The 27,644-nt window shown below is 40.5% G+C and overlaps 1 protein-coding gene across 1 annotated transcript in view; it reads right to left on the bottom strand.

Moving 5' to 3' along the window:
* The window catches only part of COL28A1 (collagen type XXVIII alpha 1 chain), a 161,550-nt gene that overhangs the window by 47,879 nt on the left and 86,027 nt on the right, over window positions 1–27,644 (bottom strand). The window contains 3 exon segments of the mRNA XM_007450791.1: window positions 12,375–12,404; window positions 12,406–12,444; window positions 14,405–14,473. Of these exon segments, the coding sequence (XP_007450853.1) occupies window positions 12,375–12,404; window positions 12,406–12,444; window positions 14,405–14,473 (138 nt within the window).

Here is a 27,644-nt window from a genome sequence, read left to right as displayed (position 1 = left end):
TTATTAACTTAAGAGGACCATGGAAAGTGTAATGATATTGCATAATAGTTGGACTGTCTGGTGACAGGCAATGATGGATTAAGTTTCTTCCCCTTAGCTCTTTAATCTGTTAGTATGAGTCTTTAAAAGTAGGACCCAGATCAGATCAATCAAGAACTTACTGATGATACACTCTGGTTATCAGTGGGCAGAACTCACTGAGAATACAAAAGAACCACCAGATATAATATTCACAGTTTTATTCATATCAAACAAATACACTTACTTTTATAGCATTCATGGTGATCCTGTTGCATTGTGGTAACAGATAATTTGATCACAAAGATATACTTTCAAGAAAGCCACATCCAGCACTTCCAAGTAAACTTCTACTTATTTGGCCAACCAAACACACCAAGTATACCAGTATACTCTTACAACCTATAAGAGTAAATTACTTCCACTATTAAGCACTAGGATTTAGAAAAGAATTTATCTTTTCACAAGTTTAGAGTTCTGTTAATGATGGAATTCAAGGATGGTTTATTGAGCTAAAGTATATCCAAATGAGGTATTTTGTGGGTTGACAATATGGTTACAGGTGGAACTTTACCATCATCTACTATACAACCTTCAAACATTCATTCAATTATTCACTACTTTGTTCATTAATTAAACAAATATTTAGTAAGTGATCACTATATGCCACACACTCTGCTGCGTGCTAAGGAATTAGAGATGAATGAAAGAAACAAAGCCCCTGATTCTTCCAGCTCCGTTTTTCTTTCTCAGGATTGCTTTGGCTATTCGGGGTCTTTTGTGTTTCCATACAAATTGTAAAATCTTTTGTTCTAATTCTGTGAGAGATGCCATGGGTAATTTGATAGGGATTGCATTGAATCTATAGATCATTTTGGGTCGTATAGTCATTTTCATGATGCTATACATAGAAAATGCCACCAGAAAACTACTAGAGCTAATCAATGAATTTGGTAAAGTTACAGGATACAAAATAAATGCACAGAAATCTCTTGCATTCCTATACACTAACAATGAAGGATCGGAAAGAGAAATTAAGGAAACACTCCCATTTACCATCACAACAAAAAGAATAAAATACCTAGGAATAAACCTACCTAAGGAGGCAAAAGAACTGTACTCAGAAAACAATAAAACACTGAAGAAAGAAATCAAAGATGACACAAACAGATGGAGAGATACACCATGAACTTGGATGGGAAGAATCAATATTGTGAAAATGGCTATACTACCCAAAGCAATCTATAGATTCAATGCAGTTGGTAGATTTTTTGATGATGGCCGTTCTGACCAGTGTGAGGTGATACCACATTGTAGTTTTGATTTGCATTTCCCTAATAATTAGTGATGTTGAGCATCTTTTCATGTGCCTCTTGGCCATCTGTATGTCTTCTTCGGAGAAATGTCTATTTAGGTCTTCTGACCTTTTTTATTTTTTAATTTTATTTATTTATTTTTTTGTACAGCAGGTTCTTATTAGTTATCTATTTTATACATATTAGTGTATATATGTCAATCCCAATCTCCCAATTCATCCCACCACCACCACCCACTTCCCACCCCCCACCGCCCCAATTTCCCTCCATCCACTTTTTGATTGGGTTATTTTTTTGATATTGAACTCCATGAACTGTTTGTATATTCTGGAGATTAATCCTTTGAATGTTGCTTCATTTGCAAATATTTTCTTCCATTCTAAGGGTTGTCTTTTTGTCTTGTTTATGGTTTCCTTTGCTGTGCAAATGCTTTTAAGTTTAATTAGGTCCCACTTGTTTATTTTTGTTTTTATTTTCATTACTCTAGGAGGTGGGTCAAAAAAGATCTTGCTGTGATTTATGTCAAAGAGTGTTTTCCCTATGTTTTCCTCTAAGAGTTTTATGGTATCCAGTCTTACATTTAGGTCTTTAATCCATTTTGAGTTTATTTTTGTGTATGGTGTTAGGTAGTGTTCTAATTTCATTCTTTTACATGTAGCTGTCCAGTGTTCCTAGCACCACTTATTGAAGAGGCTGTCTTTTCTGCATTGTATAATCTTGCCTCCTTCTCATCAAAAAATCTACAAACAATAAATGCTGGAGAGGGTGTGGAGAAAAGGGAACCCTCTTGCACTGTTGGTGGGAATGTAAATTGATACAGCCCCTATGGAGGACAGTATGGAGGTTCCTTAAAAAGTTAAAAATAGAGCTATCATATGACCCAGCGATCCCACTACTGGGCATAAACCCTGAGAAAACCATAATTCAAAAAGAGTCATGTACCACAATGTTCATTTCAGCTATATTTACAATAGCCAGGACATGGAAGCAACCTAAATGCCCATTGACAGAGGAATGGATAAAGATGTGGTTCACATATACAATGGAATATTACTCAGCCATTAAAAGGATTGAAATTAAGTCATTTGTAGAGATGTGGATGGACCTAGAGTCTGTCATACAGAGTGAAGTAAATCAGAAAGAGAGGAACAAATACCATATATTAAAGCATGTATGTGGAATCTAGAAAAGTGGTACAGATGAACCTAGTTCCAGGGCAGGAATAGAGATTTAGATGTAGAGAATGGATGTGTAGACATGGGGGGAAGAGGAGGGTGGGATGAATTGGGAGATTAGGTTTGACATAAATATACTACCATGTGTAAAATAGATAGCTAGTGGGAACCTATGGTACAGCACAGGGAGCTCAGCTTGGTGCTCTGGGATGACCTAGATGGGTGGAATGGGGATGGTGGGTGGGAGGGAGGTCCAAGAGGGAGGGGATATATGTATACATATAGCTGTTTCACTTCATTGTACAGCAGAAACTAACACAACATTGTAAAGCAATTATACTCCAATTAAAAAAAAAAAAGAAAAAGAAACAAAGTCCCTGCTCTCAAAGAGCTTCTTTTACCAGAAGACAGATAATAAACAAGTAAACAAAGAAGCAAATATTTTCAGATGGTAATAGTGCTGTGAAAACAATAAAATGGGACAATATTATGGAGTGATTGAGAATGGGGTAGGGATGGGATGGTGTGGTCAGACATGGTCTCACTAAGGAAATAACATCTGAGATAAGATTTACATGAGGAGAAGAATCCAGCCACGTCAAATGCCAAGGTAGGAGAAACAACAGTGCAGAAGCCCTGCAGAAGGAATGAACTTTGTTTTTGGAAAACAGAAAGAAAACCAGAGTGCCTTGATAGTATTGAGTGAGATAAAGGAAGAAGCAAGATAAAATCAGAGAGGTAAGAAGCATCCAGATCATATTCAGCCTTTTAGAGGTTTTCTTTCCTTTCCTTCTCTTTTTTCTTCTTTCTCTCCTTCTTTCAATTTTTAAAATATTATCGAAAGACTTTAGAGGCTTTTTAAGCAAGGAGGGGATATCATCTGGATTTTTTTTTCTAAAAGAATATCTATATAGAATGATTATGTGGACTTAAAAAACTCAAATAGAACGTCTAGAAATAAAATATATAACTGAAGCTAACAATTCAATGAACTGGTTAAACAACAAATTCAACACAGCTGAAGAAAGATTTAGTTGACTGGAAAATAGACTAGAAAAATATCAGCCATAATGTAACTCAGAAAGACAAGATTGAAAATATGAAAGGACTGATACGTAGGAGGCAAGAATGAAAAGGTTTTACTAATTGCAGTTCCAGAAAGGCAGGAACAGCAGGGGATGGGAAGACTGGATCGGGTTACTTCAGATTACTTAATGAAAGATAAGGCAGAGAATTTCAGAAATAATTTAAAAACTCCTAGTCCACAAAATCAGGAATTCTAACAACTCTTAAGCAAAATAAAAAGAAATCTGCATCTAAATACATCATAGTGAAACTGCCCAACACCAGATAAAAAGAGAAACCCTTAAAAGCCATAGAGAGGGGCTTCCCTGGTGGCGCAGTGGTTGAGAGTCCGCATGCTGATGCAGGGGACACGGGTTCTTGCCCCGGTCCGGGAAGATCCCACGTGCCGCAGAGTGGCTGGGCCCGTGAGCCATGGCCGCTGAGCCTGCGCGTCTGGAGCCTGTGCTCCGCAACGGGAGAAAAGGACAAATTACCCAATGGAATAACCAAACCAACAGGTAACATTGACGCCAAAGGATGGGAAAATCTCTTATGCACTGAGAGGAAAACTGTGTACCTAGAATTCTATACTCAGAAAAACATATTTTAAGCAGATATTAAGGAGAAATAAATATATTTAGTTTCAGGCAAACAAAAATGGAGAGAGGTTGTACTAGTAGAATTTCCCTTCCAAAGGAAATTCTGAAAAATCCAAGTCAGGCAGAAGGAGAATGGTTCCAGTATGAGATGCAAGATGGATTAAAGAGGAAGAGACTAGAAAATATGTGGATAGATCTAAATAAACAGCAATCATATAAAAATGTCTTGAAGGATTTAGAATTAATTAGAATATAAAACCACAAAAATAATATTAAAGTAGGGGTAAATGGAATTAAAGTGTTCTAAGTTATTGTAGTAACCAGAAAGTTGGTATGGATATTTCATAAGGCAAATGTGAATATTTTTAGGAGTAAGTATTGAAAAAAGAGGAAGAAAATATGTAAATTCCTAACTAGTAAAGGGGAAAATGCAACAGTTAAATTAATCTTTCAAATGGAAAGACAAGATTTAAAAAAAGAAACATAGAATAAGTGGGACAAATAGTTTGAAATTTGAGGGTAGAAATAAATTTTAAAAGTTCACTAGTGGGACTTCCCTGGTGGTCCAGTGGTAAAGAATCCGCCTTACAATGCAGGGGACGTGGGTTCAGTCCCTGGTCAGGGAACTAAGATCCCACACGCCGCGGGACAACTAAGCCTGTGTGCCACAAGTACTGAGCTCGCTTGTCTCAGCTAGAGAGCCCTTGTGCTGCAAACTACAGAGCCCATGTGCTCTGGAACCCACATGACTCAGCTACAGAGCCCATGCTCCCTGGAGCCTGCGCACCACAACCAGAGAGAAGCTTACATGCCACAACTGGAGAGAAACCAGCATGCCGCAACTAAAGTTCCCGCATGCCTCAACGAAGATCCCACAAGCCGCAACTAAGACCTGATGCAGCCCAAAATAAATTACATAAATAAATAAATAATAAATAAATCTTAAAAAAAGAAAAAGTTCACTAGTTACATTAAATATAAATGAATTAATGCTCCTGGCAAAAGAGAAACATTGTCAGACTAGAGTTTTAAAAATCCAAATACTTGTTGTCTAAAGGAAACATGTAAAGTAAGAGGATACAAAAAGGCAGAAGTAAAAGGATGAAAGTAGAATACCAGGAACATTTAGCCAAAAGACAGTAACTACATTAATTTCAGGTAGTAGAAAGTTTAAGGCCAAAAGCATTATTAACCATAGCATCCTAAAGAATTCACCATAACCAATTTCTTTATTTCAACTCACTATAACCAATTTTCTTTATTTCCCTTTCTCCTTTTTCTTCCTAATTCCCTCTCTCTTAGAGGCAGATAATTTTGTTGCCTGTTTTTCTCTATTTCAGTACTCTTTGCTCTTCTCTTGGTTTCCTAGGGCAGAGTGCACACCAGTTGGACCCATGATTCCCATTATGATAATGTGAGAAGCAGTTCTAAAGAATTATTGTTTGAAGACTTTTTCATAAGATGAAAGAGAGATTATTCTGGGGTTAGGTTGATCACCTGTCAGTTTGAGCCACCAACACCCATAGACTCCAGTCTTTGCTTTGTTAGGGATTCTGTGAGTGATCTTGAACAGGTAACTTACCTCATTTCTCCTCACTTGTTATATTTAAAATAAGAAGTCATATCTGCAACTAGATAAGCAAAGATGCTGATAATAAAAAGCCAGTAATTATAAAGTTCTTAAGATGTCTGTAAAAGCAATAAAAAGTTTAGATTACAGACCAATTGGCCACTCACTGACTTGTCACAGAGGTTTGCAGTACAAAAGAGTATGTCGTTCAACCGCCTAAACCGGAAAGGACTTGATAAGCCTTTGAATGTGTGACTAGTATAGTGGTTATAACAGCTTCACCCCACAGCAGCTACACATGCCAGCCCAGATCCTGCTGTAATTCCTAGCCTTATGCCTGGTGATTGATTTCAAAAGGTCACCAAATCCAACCCCTGGCTTCAGACAGAACTGTGCTCAGGGAAAAAGAAGTACTTTTTATGCTTCTTTCTTTTAAAAAATTTTAGATTATCAAGAAAAAAGACCTCACAGTATATATCCCACCTCTCAAAGGGCCAACTTTACGTCGCAAGGTGCAAATAAAAATTTTGAGTGGCATCTAATTTTGAAAGTGTTAAACTGATCTTCTTCCTCTCTCTGACATCTACCTCGACTTGATTACTACCCAACACATGATTATTTCAGGGAGGCCTCCTGGAGGAGTAGCTGTGAGCAACCTTGGTTCATGACTTAACATCCCTGTGCCCTAGTTTCCTAGAACCTACCTCATAGGCTGGTGAGGCTTGCATAAGATAACACATGGAATTTAGAGAACATAATATGGCCCTAGATCTCTCCCCAGGCTCAAAGCTCTGAGCAGTAAAGATGTCTCTTAACCTTGCTGAAGAGAGAAGGGAAAACATACATACTAGTAACTTATTTCTAACCAAGCATTGAGAAGTGGGAAAAAGATAAAATACATTTTATAAATTTTCAACAGTGAAATTCATGGGCTATCAAGATGGTAGTAGCAACTAAGGGTAATTTATCCACATCCTTTACACAACTGGGATATTTTTTTTCCCCCTCTTTATGGTATGCGGGCCTCTCACTGTTGTGGCCTCTCCCGTTGCGGAGTGGAGGCTCCAGACGCGCAGGCTCAGCGGCCACGGCTCACGGGCCCAGCCGTTCTGCGGCATGTGGGATCCTCCCGGACTGGGGCACGAACCCGTGTCCCCTGCATTGGCAGGCGGACTCTCAACCGCTGCGCCACCAGCGAAGCCCGTCAACTTGGTTTTATATGGACAATATCTGTTACAAGAAAGAAAAGAAATACATATATAGTATTTACATCTTTGTATATTAGATAGATATGAACAGGTGGGCAGGAGGCAGGGAGGAAGGAAAGGGAGAGAAAAACAACAATTTAAAATGGCCGCATGTTCACATAATTATAAATTATGTAGTACTATAGGAGTAGTACTACATAACTCACCCAGCAAGCTGGGTGAGTCAGCCCAGTTTGCTGTCCCTATGCGAGCTGGGCTGACTCACCCATCGTCACACGCCTGCTGATTTCCAATGCTACTGGCATCTTATGTAATCCCCTAGGACTCCAGCCCTTCCCTTATTCTACCTGAGCCTAATCGTTGGCTTCTCTGTCTCCTGATATGAGGTTCATTGTATCAGCTCTGCGTCCCTCCTCTGATGCCATCCCTGCCTCTCTCCAGCCTTTCGACCACAGCTCTCCTGCCAGGTTTCAGGTGTCCCTCATCCTTTGGCCCTGGCTCTGTCAAAGACAAGGATGAGCATTTCTTGTTTGTTTCCCGGTCTCACTAAACCCCAAGCCTGCTCTACTTTGGCTGGTTGGTACTCAGCCTGTCTACTCAAGGCAATTTCTAAATTATCCAGTGGTACTTCTGATGCTGCTTGAAATAAGAAGATAGCAAGACTCTGAGGGTTTTTTTTTTTTTTTTTTTTTGAAGATAGGATAAAAAGAATGATAAAGCTGAACCCAGTCCTTGTAAGCCAGATCACTGTGCCCAACAGTATCAGGAGAGTGACAAGCATTCTGGAAGCTGCCATGGAGACCAGGCTTGTTTTCTGTTTTCTTCTGGAAGCACCAACATACTTCAGAATAACATATAGCTTTTAAATTTCCATCTTTCCTGGAGACAGGTTAAATTTTGCATGGCAATTGCCAGCTCTTTACCAAACCCCTGGCTCCCCTTCTTTCTGGTCACACAGTTAGACTACCTTTCCATGAGACTAGTCCTAGCCCCTAAAACGTGGGCAGAGGTGATGTGTGTCACCTCTTGGCCAAGACTCTTAAGAAGCAGGTGTGCCTCTTCCACACTCTCCCCTTTCTGCTTGCTGGGTGTAAGTGGTAAAGGGGCCCATCCAATGGAGGAAACATAAATGGAAGTTGAGGTTCTCTGAAATTCTATGTGGAAGAAAATTGCCCACCAATTAGGAAGACTCCCATTGGCCTGCCATGTGAACAGAAACCTCTGCTGTGTTTGACCCATTATACATTTGGTGGTCTTTTTGGTACAGGTGCCAGGCCTACACTACTTAATGCAACCAATATTTTATGTTTTAGAGCATTACATCACATGGCTGTCAAAATGCTGGGCCTTCATTCTGGAAAATATAAGAGGGACTAGTGGAAAGGGAAGGGAAGCAAGAAGAAATTATAATGTGAATAACTACAAACATTTACTGCATATGTAACCATGTGTCAAACCTTGTTTTAGATACATTACACATACTGTCTCATTTAATTTCATTTATTCCTCATAACAACTTTAGAAAATAGTACTATTATTATCCTCACTATCATTATTCCTCAGATGTGGAAACTGAGGCAGAGGTGTAGTACTCAGGAAGCCACGATTCAAATCTGTTAACTCCACAGCCCAGGCTCTGGTTGAGTATCCACTACTGTGTACAGTGTGTACAGTTTGTACAATTTTATCTTTACAACACCTTGTAAAATAGGCTTTATTATCCCCATTTTAAAGATGAGTACATTTTAAGGTTTGACAAAGATAAATAAGGTGTCCAAGCTTACACAACTAGACAGATTCAGGCCGAGGTCCAAGTGGTTTCTCAAGCTCATTCTCTTTCCATCAGATCATTAAGATCAGAATCTAGATCGAGGGGAGAGGTCACTGGGACTAAGTTTCCCTCCATTTCTGGGCCCCAGGATTCTCGGAAGTTGATCTGGTAGCTCTGTGACCATGGAACCACTGCAGTCATCACACTTTGTCAGCTTTGGAGACCCTGGGATTTCTACCAGGTAGTGTTCCCTGGATTCCCCCAGCACGTTATTGAGGCTATTTGTTCACACTGATAGCAAACTGGCGAGGTCTGAAATATCAGTCAGCCCATCTTTTGCCACAACCGAAACACAGGGAGTGTTTCCTCAGCCAGTAAGAGATCAGTCATGTTCAGGCCTAAACAGAGAATGGAAGCCAGTGGCACGGAAGCTCATTTTTGTAATGAATGAAGGGTTTACGCATAGCAGGAGTCATAGTCCAGTCCACACATCTGTTTCAGAAACTCCTAAGGTAATGGAGGGCCATCAGGAATCCTAATTTCTTTCTTTTTTTTTTTTTTTTTGCAGTAGCCGGGCCTCTCACCGTTGTGGCCTCTTTCGTTGCAGAGCACAGGCTCGGGACGCGCAGGCTCAGCGGCCATGGCTCACGGGCCCAGCCGCTCCGCGGCATGTGGGATCTTCCCAAACCCGGGCACGAACCCGTGTCCTCTGCATCGGCAGGCGGACTCTCAACCACTGTGCCACCAGGGAAGCCCAGGAATCCTATTTTTATAAGGACCTCCTGATCCTCTGAGAATGTCAGGGCTGATCAGGCCACAGGACCTGACTTGAACAAAGATGGAGAGAGGAAAACAGGCACGGCTCCTGAGTAGAAATGAAGAGGGTGGTGGGGGGAGAAGCCATTTCTGTCTGTCCTCATACTTGGTTTTTTAACCTGGATGACCCATCCTCTCTTTCCATCTCTCTTGGCCCTTCAAGGGCTAGTTGACAGGTCAAGCAATCCCTCAAGACCAAGCCCCACCCCTTCTCCCTCCTGACTTAATCTGAGGATTACTGGCATATCTAGGGAAAATGGTCAGTGCTGGAGGCTCACGTGGGACAAGATGGTGGCATCATGTAACCTCCTGACCTATATGCTGTGAACCCGAATGGCCAAGGCCACCTTGGGACAAAAGAGCCACAGTCTTGTATTCATCCATACAATCAGTAGACATGTGTGGTTGAGAAAAAGCACTGAGGCCCCTGGAGGAGCTAGAGCTCCTCTGCAGCATGGAGCAGCTGGGCCACAGTGGGGACTGCAGAGCAATGGCAAGTCTTGTCTAAATACCTGCCCGATCATGTCACCCTGCTCCTGCAGTTGCCCTTAGGATTAAGACTACTCATTACTGTGGCCTACAGGACCCTACGGGGCTCTTGCCTACCCCTGTAACCCAATTCATTTCACTGTGCCACCCCTCCATACGCTCTGAAGCTCAAAAAGTGATTATTTTATGTCCAACCCCATGAGGACAGAATTCACGTCTTTTTACTCATTGTTTTATGATGCACTTAGCCTATTTCCCTGACATAGATGGTGCTCAGTCAGTATTGGTTGGTTTGTTGGTTGGTCGGTTGGTTGGTTGGCTGAATGAATAACTGACTGAAAAGTCAATATTCTAGCAACGAAGTTAGGTCAGTGCTAGAGCAGATCACTTCTGTGATCGCAGCCTGAGCCCTTATTTTCCCCGTGGTTGGGATGGCATAGAGAGTCGGGGTACAAGTCAGGCCCTGATGTTAAAGGTTAACAACAAGAGCGTCCATCAAAGTCTCACCAACAGACGTACAAATTAAAGCAAGTTTCACTGATTCAAATAGATTTTAGAAAGGGGTGTGAAATAAATTCAACAAATGAACATAAGAAATGAAATTTCACTAAATATGTAGCCTTAAAATGACTCAGGAACACCACCAATTCGATTTTTCAGTTCCCTCCCTTTTGCAGTGACGGTACAAGCCAGGGTCAGACAAACGAGGTAGGCATCCTAAGGGAAATAATTTTGCCCTGTTGCCAACAGGATGCCAGGATGTCTAGAGAGGTTTTGTGAGGCAGCCTTGGTCAAGGCTCTCTGCCAAGTAGCATTGGGCCACAACCCTCGGTGGAGGAAAGGTTATCTCATTTCTGATAGGACTGGATACGTGGCAGTTTTCATTTTGGTTCTTTTCTTATTATGGTAGATTTCCCACCATAGTTTCACTCAGGAGGGACTTTGAACATGGCATAACCTGGAGGGCATAAGGAAGGGCAGAGTTGGTAAGGATAAATTAAGTGCAGCCCAAGAGACCCCTATGTAAATAAATAGTTCCCAGATAACAAAGGGAGAAAGCTGGCACAGGATTTAACGAGGTAGTGATAATGAACTCACAGCACACGTGAACTGAGCTTGGTGACCAGCTGGTGGTCAATTATGGGTTCATTGCTAAAGGAAACGCATAAATCCAAAACTATCTTTTAACTGTAGAATTGAAAGATTAAGTACGAAAGATGCTGTTTACAAGGAAGCAGGTTTTTGCTGTATTTTCCTGTGTTTGTTCAGTATCAGCAGTATTAACTGGCCTTTGCTTGGATCCTCAGCCTGAAAGGTGAACAGCTGTTATGTAAAAGACCTGCAGTGAAAGCCCTAGACTCTGTATGATAGATTGGAAGATTTATTGCAGATTCAATGGGTTTTGCTCTTGACAAAGCTCACTCTTAACACAGGTAGGTGGTTTAATTTCAACATAGCATTTTCACATTTATTATCTTCAGCTCCTACTGTCTCCTGCTTACTAAGAAATTCTGCTATCTGAAAAAGTTTATTTTGAATGCTTCCACTTTTTTAGAGCCAATATCAATTAGCCAGGAGGGAATTATTTTTGAAGCTTAACCATAGAAGTTTATTTGGTGGGAAACAAATAGAATGAGAGGGAGCCAGTGACAAAATAAAAAATAAATAAACCATATTAGAAGTAGAAGAGGGAATTGTTTGAAATTACACAGCAGGCTGTAGATGCCAAATTTTGTCTACTGAGACAGGGGAGACCCTGAGAGTCCCATCTTGATAGGTAGTCTTGTCACGGCTGAGACAGAAATCAAGCAGAATGGGTGGTTGTGAACTCAGGTAGCACAGAGTCAGTGTTCTCACCTGGATGCTCAGGAGAATCATGTGGGGGGCTTTTAAACCCACAGTACTCAAGCTCTACCCCCAGAAATTCAGATTTCCTTCTTCTGGGGTAGGGCAGCAGCATTATTCAAAAGCTCCCCAGGTGAGTCCATTGTGAGCTAAAACTGGGAACTTGGGAAGCCCTGGGCAAAGAACGGAGGCTACAGGTGAGGAAGGTAAGGGAGACAGAGCACATGTGGTGGGGCACAGACTCTCCATTCAGCTCAGAAACTGGCGGAACAGTAAACCACTGTAACCGTTTAATTTTTCTCCAAGCTACTTACGTAATGATTAGCATTTGTGAAGCTGTTGGACTTACACCATGTTTCCACTTTTAGATGATGCCTCTAAAAACTGCTAAGCTTACATTAAGTCCATTTCATAATAGTCATATTTTGTATTATCCACAACCTCTTCTCCCCAACGCCCTAGTGAATTGAGAGGCGACCCTGGCACACTCCTGTTCACTTACTTTGATTCCTTAAAATCCATAGCCAGGGGGGGCCAGGAGGGCCAGGCAAGCCTTTCTGCCCAGTATCACCCTGTTAGAAGACAGACAGAAATCGGAGAGAAGGTTAAGGAGATTTAGAAAGAAACAACAGACTACTGCTCTCAGCTACATTCCCACTTCAGCCTGATGAAGACCTACATCCACTCTGCCCATATTGATATAAAGTAGTGTTTTCACAAAAATTTTAAGCCATAGAATCCTTTGCAAAAATTTTACATGTAATCCAGCTGTAAAGAGGTAAGGCAGAACTGCTTGGCGTAAGCAGAAGCGTTGGACCCGTAGCCTCGTCTGCTTGGGCTCCTCCAAGCTGCTGTACCATCAACCTCTAGAACACCAGGGGTTCGAATACCACTCATACATAATTCTATGTAGACTTCACTGTGTTGCTCCATTTCAGTATGGTGTATTAATTCACAGGGGTTGCAGTTAAAGATTCAGCAGTTATTGATGTGGATCAGAGTTGAATTTTTAAGAAAATATGTAAATAAAGCAAAATGTGCGTCATTTCCCAGTATATGTTCCTTACAGCTTAGGTTGACCCCACGTTTCTTGAGGAAAGACTTCTGTGGTCAAATAAGATTGGAAAATGTTCTACACCATGGTATGAATATATTAAAGCCTCAAGAAGTCCCACAATAGAAAAATTAGTTTAACTTTGTTTATCCCAGAAGTTCCCAAATTAACATTTTGAGGAAACAAACTTTGAGAAATCCTGAGTTAATAAAAGTTACTGTATAAGTCAGTCTTTTTCTTCCAATATGGGAAAAAGCTTTATTTTTTTCTGATTGTAAGAGGAACTCATTGGGGGAAAAAAGTAGCAAAAGAAATAAAAATGACAGTGGAGAAAAAAAAAAAAAGACCCAAAAGACCCATCATTGCATCACCCAGTGATAACAACTACTAACATCTTGGAGGGATCTTTATCCATTATTATAAAGGGATCTGTAAGGTTAAGAAATAGCCCACTGTCAAAATGGAGTTGATGGACAAAAATGGATAAACTAAGAATCTTGATAATTCTAGGATCCTCAGTCCCATCTTTGACTCATAAAGCCCTTTCCCCTCTGATAATAGGATTCTAATTCACTTCTGTGCATTTTGGAGGTAAATATACGTGTTTGACATTTGAATTTGTGACGGGTGGCTCGCTGAAACCTGTTTGCCCTATGAACATGTCTGATACTTTACCTCCCTTTTTGAACAAATCAAAGGAATATTTGTTAAGCAAATGAATGAACAATTGAAACAGGGCTCCTCAACCTCAGCATAATTAACATTTTGAGCTGGGTAATTCTTCATCATGGGAGGCTGTCCTGTGCATTGTAGGGTGTTGTTTAGCAGCATCCTTGGCATCTACCCACTAGATGCCAGTAGCACTCCTTCCCCAGTGTGACGTAACAACCCAAAATGATTCCGGACACTGCCAAATGTCCCCCTGGGGTGGAGAGGGGAGGACAAAATCTCCCTCATTGAAAAACACTGGATTAAAAGAATAAAAGGATAAATAATCACCAAATTGGAGGCGATAAAAGGAAGAGAAATAGAAGTGAGAGCAAAGGGAGCCAAAGGAAATTCCTCTCACCTTCCACGGGGACAATAAATTAGGCCCTTGCACTGGGGACAGAGTGGACTACGTGCACAGCACAGAATAGATCCATCAGCTGGTGTCCTGTTAAAAGGCGACCTGAGGCACCTCTGGCCAAAGTAAACACATGCTTCTTAACGATGGTACAGCCTCTAAGGAACCTGGGAATATTTTGAGCACTTTGCAATCACTTTTTAAAAAGACATTAACTTTCTAATTTCTTTGGGGGAAGCGAATGGCTTTATAAACCTAAATGTTCTATTTTACTGAAAGTTCACATGATATGAGAAAATAAGACTCTTCATCAACAATCAAGAGAAAACTAAGTCAGCATCAGAATGAGCACTTCCTATGCATCGTCATGTGGTACCTGACCGTCACCCAGAGCACAGACCTGAGGACTCACCTTTGGCTCTTGGGTTCCTATGCCCCAAGGCCCAGGGGGGCCTGGAGGGCCTCTGACACCAGGCTTTCCCTGAAAAGACACAATGAATGACAAGTTATTGATTAAAAGAAACCTTATGTTGTATAATATTTCATATAAAATTTCATATTAAAATATTTCATATGAATTTTCATATTCAGAAATATATTTTAAAATCCCAAACCCTTGAACTTGACTAAGATGATAATTGAGCCCTTTTCTTCCATATCACTTTTCTATACTTGGTCAAGGGAGTGTTATCCCTCTTTGTTTTCATTTCTTATTGCCATTTATCAAGCCAACCGATACGGGTTCATTTCAGAGCAATAAAGTCAATTAAATTCTTGGCAACCTTAATATATACTTTTCGGAACTCCCTTCTCAGGAATTTGGAAAAGTAATTACTGCCATTGTGAAGAGAGGAAGAAAGAAGAGACAAGAATGAAAAACAAGGGTTAAGAGATATAACCCTCTCCTGAACTGGTTGCTCTCATGTTTTTATGTGACTTGGGTTAGGGATTGGCTTTAGGATACTCCTGCCCCTAGAGTGGTTATGACTGCAGGGTGGGTTCTCTAAAGGCTTTTAGATTCGCCAATGCATGACAGTTTCATAATAGGCAACTATCACCAGCAAGTTGGTGGGGCCTGATTGGCGTGGGTCAGGCCCTGTGATTAGACCTATTTGAGATGGAAATGATGGGAAGAAGCAGAGAAATGAAAATCTCTTTATTAACCACCTTCTGTGTCCCCAACACTGTGCTCTGCATGTTCGTATATGAGACTTGATATAATTTAGTATTCACAAGAATCCTGTATGACAATGACTAACTTACCTAACTTCTCTGAACCTCTGTAAATTCATCAGATACACAGAAAATCATATCTACCTTTCATGGAGATGACAGTGGAGGCAGACAAAGAATGCCATGCTTTTACCGCCATGTCTAGCACAGAGCAGGTGCTTAGTAAGTCTTAACTCCCCACCCCACCTGGTTTTTTACAGAGGGGACTAAAGTTTGCCCAAAGCTGCACAGCTATTGAGAGGCATGGCTAGGAGGATGTGGAGAAATAGGAACCCATGTGTGTTGCTGGTACAGCCACTTTGGAAAACAGTTTGGCAGTTTCTTAAAAAGTTCAACATAATTTTACCATTTGATCAAGTAATTTCACTCCTAGGTACACACCCAAAGAAAAGGAAAACATATGTCAACACAAAGACTTACATATGAATGCTCTTCGCAGAATTATTCATAATAGCACAAAACTGGAAACAACCAAAATGTCCATCAACTGCTAAATGGATAGACAAAATGTGGTATATTCAGCAATAAAAAGGAGTGAACTATAGCTACATGCTACAACATGGATGAACCTCAAAAACTATTCTTAATGAAATAAATCAAATATTTGAGACTACATATTGTCTGAGTCCATGTACATGAAATGTCCAGAAAAGGCAAATCGATAGACAGAAAGTAAGTCAGTGGTTGCCTGGGGCCAGGAATAGGAACTAAGAAGGGGGATTAACTGTAAATGGGCATGAGGGATCTTGTTGGGGGATGAAAATGTCCTAAAACTGATTTGTGATGATGGCTGTACAACGTGGTAAGTGTACTAAAAAAAATCGTTGAATTCTACACTTAAAATAGGTGAATTCTATGATAAGTAAAATATGCCTCAATTAAGTTATAAAGAAAAAAAAGGCCAGAACCAGGTTTTGAACGTAGACTCCCAAGCTCTTAGGCCTAGGTTCTGTTTTGTCCATGTCCTGTTAGGAGCTAAGTAGCTTATATCAATAGCTTTCAACAGTGCAAAAATCATAAATGATAAGAAATGATTAAATTGTTTATGTAGAAAAAATCCCATCTTTAATTTAGCTTTGCTTTCTACTTCCAAACCCTAAAATACTTCTAGAGAAAACAAGGCCTTTAAAAATGGGGAAGGCTTTAAACTTTATTACTGAGTTAATTATTTTAATCTCTACTTCATAATTATGTATTCCCTTTTGCTTGCAGGTCACTGTTATGATTCTGGTTTTCTCTATCCATCTCTTCCATTTAATACTTAGCTGCTTTTGAGACCACAGGTACTAATTATCTCTTTTTTTTTCCTTTTTTCTTTTTTTACATCTTTATTGGAGTATAATTGCTTTACAATGGTGTGTTCGTTTCTGCTTTATAACAAAGTGAATCAGTTATACATATACATATGTCCCCATATCTCTTCCCTCTTGCGTCTCCCTCCCTCCCGCCCTCCCTATCCCACCCCTCTAGGTGGTCACAAAGCACCAAGTTGATCTCCCTGTGCTATGCGGCTGCTTCCCACTAGCTATCTATTTTACATTTGGTAGTGTATATATGTCCATGCCACTCTGTCACTTTTTCACAGCCTACCCTACCCCCTCCCCATATCCTCAAGTCCATTCTCTAGTAGGTCTGTGTCTTTATTCCTGTCTGACCCCTAGGTTCTTCATGACATTTTTTTTGTTTGTTTTTAGATTCCATATATATGTGTTAGCATACAGTATTTATCTTTCTCTTTCTGACTTACTTCACTCTGTATGACAGACTCTAGGTTCATCCACCTCACTACAAATAATTCAACTTCATTTCTTCTTATGGCTGAGTAATACTCCATTGTATATATGTGCCACATCTTCTTTATCCATTCATCAGATGATGGACACTTAGGTTGTTTCCATCTTCTGGCTATTCTAAATAGAGTTGCAATGAATATTTTGGTACATGACTCTTTTTGAATTATGGTTTTCTCAGGGTATATGCCCAGTAGTGGGATTGCTGGGTCATATGGTAGTTCTATTTGTAGTTTTTTAAGGAACCTCCATACTGTTCTCCATAGTGGCTGTATCAATTTACATTCCCACCAACAGTGCAAGAGTGTTCCCTTTTCTCCACACCCTCTCCAGCATTTATTGTTTCTATGTTGTTTGATGATGGCCATTCTGACCAGTGTAATATGATATCTCATTGTAGTTTTGATTTGCATTTCTCTAATGATTAATGATGTTGAGCATTCTTTCATGTGTTTGTTGGCACTCTGTATATCTTCTTTGGAGAAATGTCTATTTAGGTCTTCTGCCCATTTTTGGATTGGGTTGTTTATTTTTTTGTTATTGAGCTGCATGAGCTGCCTGTAAATTTTAGAGATTAATCCTTTGTCAGTTGATTCATTTGCAAATATTTTCTCCCATTCTGAGGGCTGTCTTTTGGTCTTGTTTATGGTTTCCTTTGCTGTGCAAAAGCTTTGAAGTTTCATTAGGTCCCATTTGTTTATTTTTGTTTTTATCTCCATTACTCTAGGAGATGGGTCAAGAAGGATCTTGCTGTGATTTATGTCATAGAGTGTTCTGCCTATGTTTTCCTCTAAGAGTTTGATAGTTTCTGGCCTTACATTTAGGTCTTTAATCCATTTTGAGCTTATTTTTGTGTATGGTGTTAGGGAGTGATCTAATCTCATACTTTTACATGTACCTGTCCAATTTTCCCAGCACCACTTATTGAAGAGGCTGTCCTTTCTCCACTGTATATTCCTGCCACCTTTATCAAAGATAAGGTGACCATATGTGCATGGGTTTATCTCTGGGCTTTCTATCCTATTCCATTGATCTATCTTTCTGTTTTTGTGCCAGTACCATACTGTCTTGATTACTGTAGCTTTGTAGTATAGTCTGAAGTCAGGCAGCCTGATTCCTCCAGCTCCATTTTTTGTTCTCAAGATTGCTTTGGCTATTCGGGGTCTTTTGTGTTTCCATACAAATTGTGAAATTTTTTGTTCTAGTTCTGTGAAAAATGCCAGTGGTAGTTTGATAGGGATTGCATTGAATCTATAGATTGCTTTGGGTAGTAGAGTCATTTTCACAATGTTGATTCTTCCAATCCAAGAACATGGTATATCTCTCCATCTGTTTGTATCATCTTTAATTTCTTTCATCAGTGTCTTATAATTTTCTGCATACAGGTCTTTTGTCTCCTTAGGTAGGTTTATTCCTAGATATTTTATTCTTTTTGTTGCAATATGGTAAATGGGAGTGTTTTCTTGATTTCGCTTTCAGATTTTTCGTCATTAGTGTATAGGACGCCAGAGATTTCTGTGCATTAATTTTGTATCCTGCTACTTTACCAAATTCATTGATTAGCTCTAGTAGTTTTCTGATAGCATCTTAGGATTCTCTATATATAGTATCAAGTCATCTGCAAACAGTGACAGCTTTACTTCTTCTTTTCCGATTTGGATTCCTCTTATTTCCTTTTCTTCTCTGACTGCTGTGGCTAAAACTTCCAAAACTATGTTGAATAAGAGTGGTGAGAGTGGGCAACCTTGTCTTGTTCCTGATCTTAGTGGAAACGGTTTCAGTTTTTCACCATTGAGGACGATGTTGGCTGTGGGTTTGTCATATATGGCCTTTATTATGTTGAGGAAAGTTCCCTCTCTGCCTACTTTCTGCAGGGTTTTTATCCTAAATGGGTGCTGAATTATGTCGAAAGCTTTCTCTGCATCTATTGAGATGATCATATGGTTTTTCTCCTTCAGTTTGTTAATATGGTGTATTACATTGATTGATTTGCATATATTGAAGAATCCTTGCATTCCTGGAATAAATCCCACCTGATCATGGTGTATGATCCTCTTAATGTGCTGTTGGATTCTGTTTGCTGGTATTTTGTTGAGAATTTTTGCATCTATGTTCATCAGTGATATTGGCCTGTAGTTTTCTTTCTTTGTGACATCCTTGTCTGGTTTTGGTATCAGGGGGATTGTGGCCTCATAGAATGAGTTTGGGAGTGTTCCTCCCTCTGCTATATTTTGGAAGTGTTTGAGAAGGATAGGTGTTAGCTCTTCTCTAAATGGTTGATAGAATTCGCCTCTGAAGCCATCTGGTCCCGGGCTTTTGTTTGTTGGAAGATTTTTTAGTTTATTATTATTATTTTTTTGTGGTACATGGGCCTCTCACTGTTGTGGCCTCTCCCGTTGTGGAGCACAGGCTCCGGATGCGCAGGCTCAGCGGCCATGGCTCACGGCCTAACTGCTCCACGGCATGTGGGAACTTCCCAGTCCAGGGCATGAACCCGTGTCCCCTGTGTCAGCAGGCGGACTGTCAACAACTGCGCCACCAGGGAAGCCCTGTTGGAAGATTTTTAATCACAGTTTCAGTTTCAGTGCTTGTGATGGGTCTGTTCATATTTTCTATTTCTTCCTGATTCAGTCTTGGCAGGTTGTGCATTTCTAAGAATTTGTCCAATTCTTCCAGGTTGTCCATTTTATTGGCATAGAGTTGCTTGTAGTAATCTCTCATGATCCTTTGTATTTCTGCAGTGTCAGTTGTCACTTTTCCTTTTTCATTTCTAATTCTATTGATTTGAGTCTTCTCCCTTTTTTTCTTGATGAGTCTGGCTAATGGTTTATCAATTTTGTTTATCTTCTCAAAGAACCAGCTTTTAGTTTTATTGATCTTTGCTATTGTTTCCTTCATTTCTTTTTCATTTATTTCTGATCTGATTTTTATGATTTCTTTCCTTCTGCTAACTTTGGGGTTTTTTTGTTCTTCTTTCTCTAATTGCTTGAGGTGCAAGGTTAGGTTGTTTATTCGAGATGTTTCCTGCTTCTTAAGGTGGGCTTGTATTGCTATAAACTTCCCTCTTAGAACTGCTTTTGCTGCATCCCATAGGTTTTGGGTCGTTGTATCTCCATTGTCATTTGTTTCTAGGTATTTTTTAATTTCCTCTTTGATTTCTTCAGTGATCACTTCGTTATTAAGTAGTGTATTGTTTAGCCTCCATGTGTTTGTATTTTTTACAGATCTTTTCCTATAATTGATATCTAGTCTCATGGCGTTGTGGTCGGAAAAGATACTTACTTGATACAATTTCAATTTTCTTAAATTTACCAAGGCTTTATTTGTGACCCAAGATATGATCGATCCTGGATAATGTTCAATGAGCACTTGAGAAAAATGTGTATTCTGTTGTTTTTGGATGGAATGTCCTATAAATATCAAGTCCATCTTGTTTAATGTATCACTTAAAGCTTGTGTTTCCTTATTTATTTTCATTTTGGATGATCTGTCCATTGGTGAAAGTGGGGTGTTAAAGTCCCCTACTATGAATGTGTTACTGTCGATTTCCCCTGTTATGGCTGTTAGTATTTGCCTTATGTATTGAGGTGCTCCTATGTTGGGTGCATAAATATTTACAATTGTTATATCTTCTTGGATCGATCACTTCATCATTATGTAGTGTCCTTCTTTGTCTCTTCTAATAGTCTTTATTTTATTTTATTTATTTTTTTGTGGTACGCGGGCTTCTCAGTGCTGTGGCCTCTCCCATTGTGGAGCACAGGCTCCGGACACACAGGCCCAGCGGCCATGGCTCATGGGCCCAGCCACTCTGCAGCATGTGGGATCTTTCTGGACCAGGACACGAACCTGTGTCCCCTGCATCAGCAGGCGGACTCTCAACCACTGCGCCACCAGGGAAGCCCTAATAGTTTTCATTTTAAAGTCTATTTTGTGTGATATGAGAATTGCTACTCCAGCTTTCTTTTGGTTTCCATTTGCACGGAATATCTTTATCCATCCCCTCACTTTCAGTCTGTATGTGTCTCTAGGTCTGAAGTGGGTCTCTTGTAGACAGCATATATATGGATTTTGTTTTTGTATCCATTCAGCCAGTCTGTGTCTTTTGGTGGGAGCATTTAACCCATTTACAGTTAAGGTAATTATCGATATGTATGTTCCTATTCCCATTTTCTAAATTGTTTTGGGTTCGTTATTATAGGACTTTTCCTTCTCTTGTGTTTTTGTCTAGAGAAGTTCCTTTAGCATTTGTTGTAAAGCTGGTTTGGTGGTGCTGAACTCTCTCAGCTTTTGCTTGTCTGTAAAGGTTTTAATTTCTCCATCAAATCTGAATGAGATCCTTGCTGGGTAGAGTAATCTTGGTTGCAGGTTTTTCTCCTTCATCACTTTCAGTATGTCCTGCCACTCCCTTCTGGCTTGTAGAGTTTCTGCTGAGAGATCAGCTGTTAACCTTATGGGGATTCCCTTGTGTGTTATTTGTTGTTTTTCCCTTGCTGCTTTTAATATGCTTTCTTTGTATTTAGTTTTTGACAGTTTGATTAATATGTGTCTTGGCATATTTCTCCTTGAATTTATCCTGTATGGGACTCTCTGTGCTTCCTGGACTTGCTTAACTATTTCCTTTCCCATATTAGGGAAGTTTTCAACTATAATCTCTTCAAATATTTTCTCAGTCCCTTTCTTTTTCTCTCCTTCTCTTGGAACCCCTATGATTCGAATGTTGGTGCATTTAATGTTGCCCCAGAGGTCTCTGAGACTGTCCTCAGTTCTTTTCATTCTTTTTTCTTTATTCTGCTCTGCAGTAGTTATTTCCACTATTTTATCTTCCAGGTCGCTTATCCGTTCTTCTGCCTCAGTTATTCTGCTATTGATCCCTTCTAGAGTATTTTTAATTTCATTTATTGTGTTGTTCATCATTGCTTGTTTCATCTTTAGTTCTTCTAGGTCCTTGTTAAATGTTTCTTGCATTTTCTCTATTCTATTTTCAAGATTTTGGATCATCTTTACTATCATTCTTCTGAATTCTTTTTCTGGTAGACTGCCTATTTCCTCTTCATTTGTTGGGTCTGGTGGGTTTTTATCTTGCTCCTTCATCTGCTGTGTGTTTTTCTGTCTTCTCATTTTGCTTTTCTTACTGTGTTTGGGGTCTCCTTTTTGCAGGCTGCAGGTTTGTAGTTCCCATTGTTTTTGCTGTCTGTCCCCAGTGGTTAACGTTGGTTCAGTGGGTTGTGTAGGCTTCCTGGTGGAGGGGACTAGTGCCTGTCTTCTGGTGGAAGAGGCTGGATCTTGTCTTTCTGGTGGGCAGGTCCACGTCTGGTGGTGTGTTTTGGGGTATGTGTTGACTTACTATGATTTTAGGCAGCCTCTCTGCTAATGGGTGGGGTTGTGTTCTTGTCTTGCTAGTTGTTTGGCATAGGGTGTCTAGCCCTGTAGCTTGCTGGTCGTTGAGTGAAGCTGGGTGCTGGTATTGATATGGAGATCCCTGGGAGATTTTCGCCATTTGATATTACGTGGAGCTGGGAGGTCTCTTGTGGACCAGCGTCCTGAAGTTGGATCTCCCACTTCAGAGGCACAGCACTGACTCCTGGCTGCAGCACCAAGAGCCTTTCATCCACATGGCTCAGAATAAAAGGGAGAAAAAGTAGAAAGAAAGAAAAAAGAGGATAAAAGAAAAGAAAATAAAGTAATATAAAATAAAATAAAGTTATTAAAATATAAAATAATTATTAAGAAAAAAAGTTTTAAAAAGAAAAAAAAAAAAAAGGATGGATAGAACCCTAGGATAAATGGTGAAAGCAAAGCTATACAGATAAAATCTCACATGGAAGCATACACATACACACTCACAGAAAGAGGAAAAGGGGAAAAAATAATAAATCTTGCTCTCAAAGTCCACCTCCTCCATTTGGGATGATTTGTTGTCTATTCATGTGTTCCACAGATGCAGGGTACATCAAGTTGATTGTGGAGGTTTAATCCGCTGCTTCTGATGCTGCTGGGAGAGATTTCCCTTTCTCTTCTTTGTTCGCACAGCTCCCGGTGTTCATCTTTGGATCTGGACCTGCCTCTGCATGTAGGTCACAGGAGGGCGTCTGTTCTTTGCTCAGACAGGACGGGGTTAAAGGAGCAGCTGATTCGGGGGCTCTGGTTCACTCAGGCTGGGGGAAGGGAGGGGCACGATGCGGGGCGAGCCTGTGGCTGCAGAGGCCAGTGTGACATTGCACCAGCCTGAGGCGCACCTTGCGTTCTCCTGGGGAAGTTGTCCCTGGATCCCGGGACCCTGGCAGTGGCGGGCTGCACAAGCTCCCCTGAAGGGCGGTGTGGAGAGTGACCTGTGCTTGCACACAGGCTTTTTGGTGGCAGCAGCAGCAGCCTTAGTGTCTCATGCCCGTCTCTGGGGTCCGCGCGCCTCTGGAGCTCCTTTAAGCAGCGCTCTTAATCCCCTCTCCTCGCGCACCAGGAAACAAAGAGGGAAGAAAAAGTCTCTTGCCTCTTCAGCAGGTCCAGACTTTTCCTGGACTCCCTCCCGGCTAGCCGTGGTGCACTAACCCCTTTAGGCTGTGTTCACGCAGCCAGCCCTCTCTCTGCTATCCAACCGAAGCCCTTGCCTCAGCTCCCAGCCCCACCCGCCCCGGCGGGTGATCAGACAAGCCTCTCGGGCTGGTGAGTGCCGGTCGGCGCCGATCCTCCGTGCGGGAATCTCCCCGCTTTGCCCTCCGCCCCCCTGTGGCTGCGCTCTCCTCCGCGGCTCCGAAGCTTCTCCACTCCGCCTCCCGCAATCTCTGCCCGGGAAGGGGCTTCCTAGTGTGTGGAAACCTTTCCTCCTTCACAGCTCCTTCCCACTGGTGCAGGTTCCATCCCTATTCTTTTGTCTCTGTTTATTCTTTTTTCTTTTGCCCTACTCAGGTACGTGGGGAGTTTCTTGCCTTTTGGGAGGTCTGAGGTCTTCTGCCAGCATTCAGTAGGTGTTCTGTAAGAGTTGTTCCACGTGTAGATGTATTTCTGATGTATTTGTGGGGAGGAAGGTGATCAACGCGTCTTACTCTTCCGCCATCTTCCCTGCCGTCCTCTAATTATCTCTTTAACACCTCTCTCCTTCTGACTGCCAAGTTTTAGTGACCCCAAGTTTCTCCCAACATAAATGATCACTCCTATCATAAAGATTTCCAAGTAGAGAACATGAACGTGTCCTATATTATATATATTTCTATTATCTCTTCTTTTTTGAGTACTTCTGAGGTACCTTTAAAAGGAGTATCTATAAATTCACCAGGTGAGGGTCTCCAATTATACCTTACTGTTTCACACACTTGCTCCATTTTCTCTCTTATTCAGTTCCCCCAACCGTCACCCTTCAGGAGTGTCTGAAGGCTAAATTCAATAGAATAGCTGCCTCTGGGGACACCTTATTGCCTGCTGTATAGTTGAACCTTGGCCAGTGAGCTTTAAGGGTGTGATCCATGTCAACTGTGGTACTGCAGTGTCTACTTCAAACAAGCTATCCATCCTTTTCTATGTAATTGTTGACATATTACTATGTTTTACCTATCAAAGTTGTCTTTTGTAATCTCTTGATCTATGTTAATGTAACCTGATATATGATTTTATGAATCTGATAGACTTTAAACCAAAGCTTAACACATTCTGCAAGAGTTAGAATTGGTCAGTAACAGGTTTTAGGGTGGTTCCTTGGTGTTTATGGATCATACTTTTCAGTAGATGGGAATATCAAGCCCTTAATGAGCTGTGTAAGTCCACAGAGATAGTGTCCCTCCACTATGGTGGGTTCTTGAAAATATATAGTGTCTTTTGTTCCACGGGCCATGCATCCATGCTAGACCACAACAAGGTGAATGAGCACAAGAGGACCGTGGTCAGGACTCATTTCATCCCTTGATAACTCTGGTTTTGCTACAGTGCAGCACCAGTGGTACATAAGAGGTGCATTTACTATGATATTTTCAGATATGTAGTTTTATTGTCTGTGGATAGAGTGACATTCACAAATAAGATTTTATAATAGATAGGTACTTGCATAGCTGGACTTCGCTTCCCACACAGGATCCAAGGTTATTTGAGCCTGCAGAGGGAGCCCTTGCATTAGGAGATAATGAACAGACCTGAAAGCAAATTCTGGAGTTGCCATTTTTAACTTTGTCCATCAATTTCTTAAGACCAGAAGTCTTATAAATCCTACCCCTACCCTCTCATCTCCACTTCCTCAAAAGAAGAATAACTATTTAGATTGCCTACAGATTCCTCTTGGCCCACAAAAGGGATTCTGGATGGGAGATACTCCTTTCAATTTCATAGAAAATGGCCAAGTTTAGGACTTTCTGCAGTGCTTGCATATATGAACTTAGCAAATGATTCAGTAAAGGTTTTACCTAGAACATAACCCTGCAGTGTGGTTAGTTTCAACTTCATTAAAATCATACATAATCTTATGATGGCCCTAGTAATCATCCATTGAACATTTTACATTTTAAAAGAAAGAAAAGAAGAAAAAGAAAGCAAAGGCACTATCACATGCATTCATTTTCTCTTTGGCAAATATTTGCTTTGGTTAATATTAAAATGATTATAATTAATTTTTAATAAAAGAACTCATAATTAAAATTTATTTTTTATCATGTGGCAGGAGCGTTTTAGTCATTATCTTATCTGAACTTCTTAACATCAACTTACTGCATAAGGAAACTGAGGCCTAAGAGGATACATGATTTGCCAAAAACCATGCAGCTGGAAGCAATTCAAACCCAGGTCTGACTCCAGAGTCCGTCTCCCAGCTTGGTGTTTGCTGGAGCTAGATGTAAGATGACAACTTCTCCCCAGACTTGTTTCCAGCTGCCATTTAATGCAAAGACCATGGCTATGTGGGTTTGAAAGTCCTTTTCCTACATTGAGTCAATCACACTCTCTGAAAAAGAAGAAAGAAAACATCCTGATTGTAAGATTCCCAAGAGGCCCACACAAGCTACACAAGTACCCAGCTGTCTAAGGCTTCCCTTTGCCTTTGCCTCTATTGCCATTCCTCAGTTTTGTGGTTTTCCCCAATGTTTCAATTGGTTTCATTCCAGATCTCCTAGCTATACAAATTCTTACTCTCCTTTTATCCATACTGCAAATATACTTCATTTGGCACAGTATTGTATACCCCGACTACTACTACTACTACTGCTACTACTTTAGTGTGTTAGAATTCATAAAAATGTTTTGTAGACATTAGTCCATTCACTTCGCAGAATAACCCTTTGATGTAGGCTTATTATCCCAAGTCACAGATGAGGAGGCTAAGTCTGAGGGAGATTAAATGACTTGCTGAGGTTACAGAGCTAGTAAGTGGTAAAGGTTTCTAGTGGACCAGTGATAAGGAAATAGTTTGTTATACCTTTTATGTTTTATAAGATTTAAATATAGGGCTTCCCTGGTGGCGCAGTGGTTGAGAGTCCGCCTGCCGATGCAGGGGACACGGGTTCGTGCCCCGGTTTGGGAAGATCCCACATGCCGCGGAGTGGCTGGGCCCGTGAGCCATGGCTGCTGAGCCTGCGCGTCTGGAGCCTGCGCTCTGCAACGGGAGAGGCCACAACAGTGAGAGGCCCGCGTACAGCAAAAAAAAAAAAAAAAAAAAAAGATTTAAATATAATATTTGAGAAGATAGTACTCTTAGAGACAAGACAGCCCGTTAGACTTTCTCCCCCTACATATATTAATAAAGCTTTAATCACCATTTCTCCCTTTGTCTGTGCCAGTTAAGTCTCTGTCACTCTATGAGAGGGCTGTGGAAGCAGGTTACGGAAGCAGGTTACAGTTGTTCTAAAAGTGATTTCATGCTTTTCTACTTTGGGACAATAAAAAGCAAATTGAATTCACTGTGAAAAGAATTAGCCTCTCAAGGATTTTTCCCAAAAAAAATGTTACTCTGAAGAGTCCACTAAATGATGCAACCAAGGAATGATTGAGTTTTAAAATAAGGTAGAAAAAGTCAAAGTGATGATTAGCAGTTGCTTAATGTTTCTTTCTGGCTTTTAAATAAAATTAAGGTATAACTACTAAGGCTCCAACTACCACAAATATAAGCACCACTCTGGAATGAATTATGTAACGAGTATATGTAACAGTTTGGTGACTCCTGAATACCTCACTTTTGGTTGCCAGGATGTCAATGGAAATTTTAGAGGCCTTCTTCTAAGCTTATGGACAGACAACCCAGATACTGATAATGTGTATTATTTATAGACTGGCCATTGTCATACAACTCAGTTGCTTTTCACTGACACCCTTTAAGATGAAAAGGGAGACAGTAACAATTACCAGCACACTTCTCAGGGGGATGGGGAAACAAGAAGGTGCTAGAAAACAAAAACTCAAGTTGCTATAACATTTCCTTTAGTGTACTTTCCCAGCTTTAAATTTCAAAATATTTAAAATAATTTCAATTCTTCAAATCAATTTCTCTCCTAGAACTTTAATATTTACCCCAAAGCAACAGTATCTTAAATGATAACTTAAAAACTTGCCTTAGGATTTGGGAGGATTTGTTGTTGATTGTCTCTTCCTTTTCTCAAAATCAACTCATCAAAGATGAGCAAATGATTCCCCTGTACCAAAAATCTCACTGGAGAGGGA

Source organism: Lipotes vexillifer, unplaced genomic scaffold (assembly GCF_000442215.2).
Source record: "Lipotes vexillifer unplaced genomic scaffold, Lipotes_vexillifer_v1.1 scaffold107, whole genome shotgun sequence".
Classification (NCBI taxonomy): Eukaryota; Metazoa; Chordata; class Mammalia; order Artiodactyla; family Lipotidae; genus Lipotes; species Lipotes vexillifer.
This window is presented reverse-complemented; position numbering and strand designations above follow the sequence as displayed.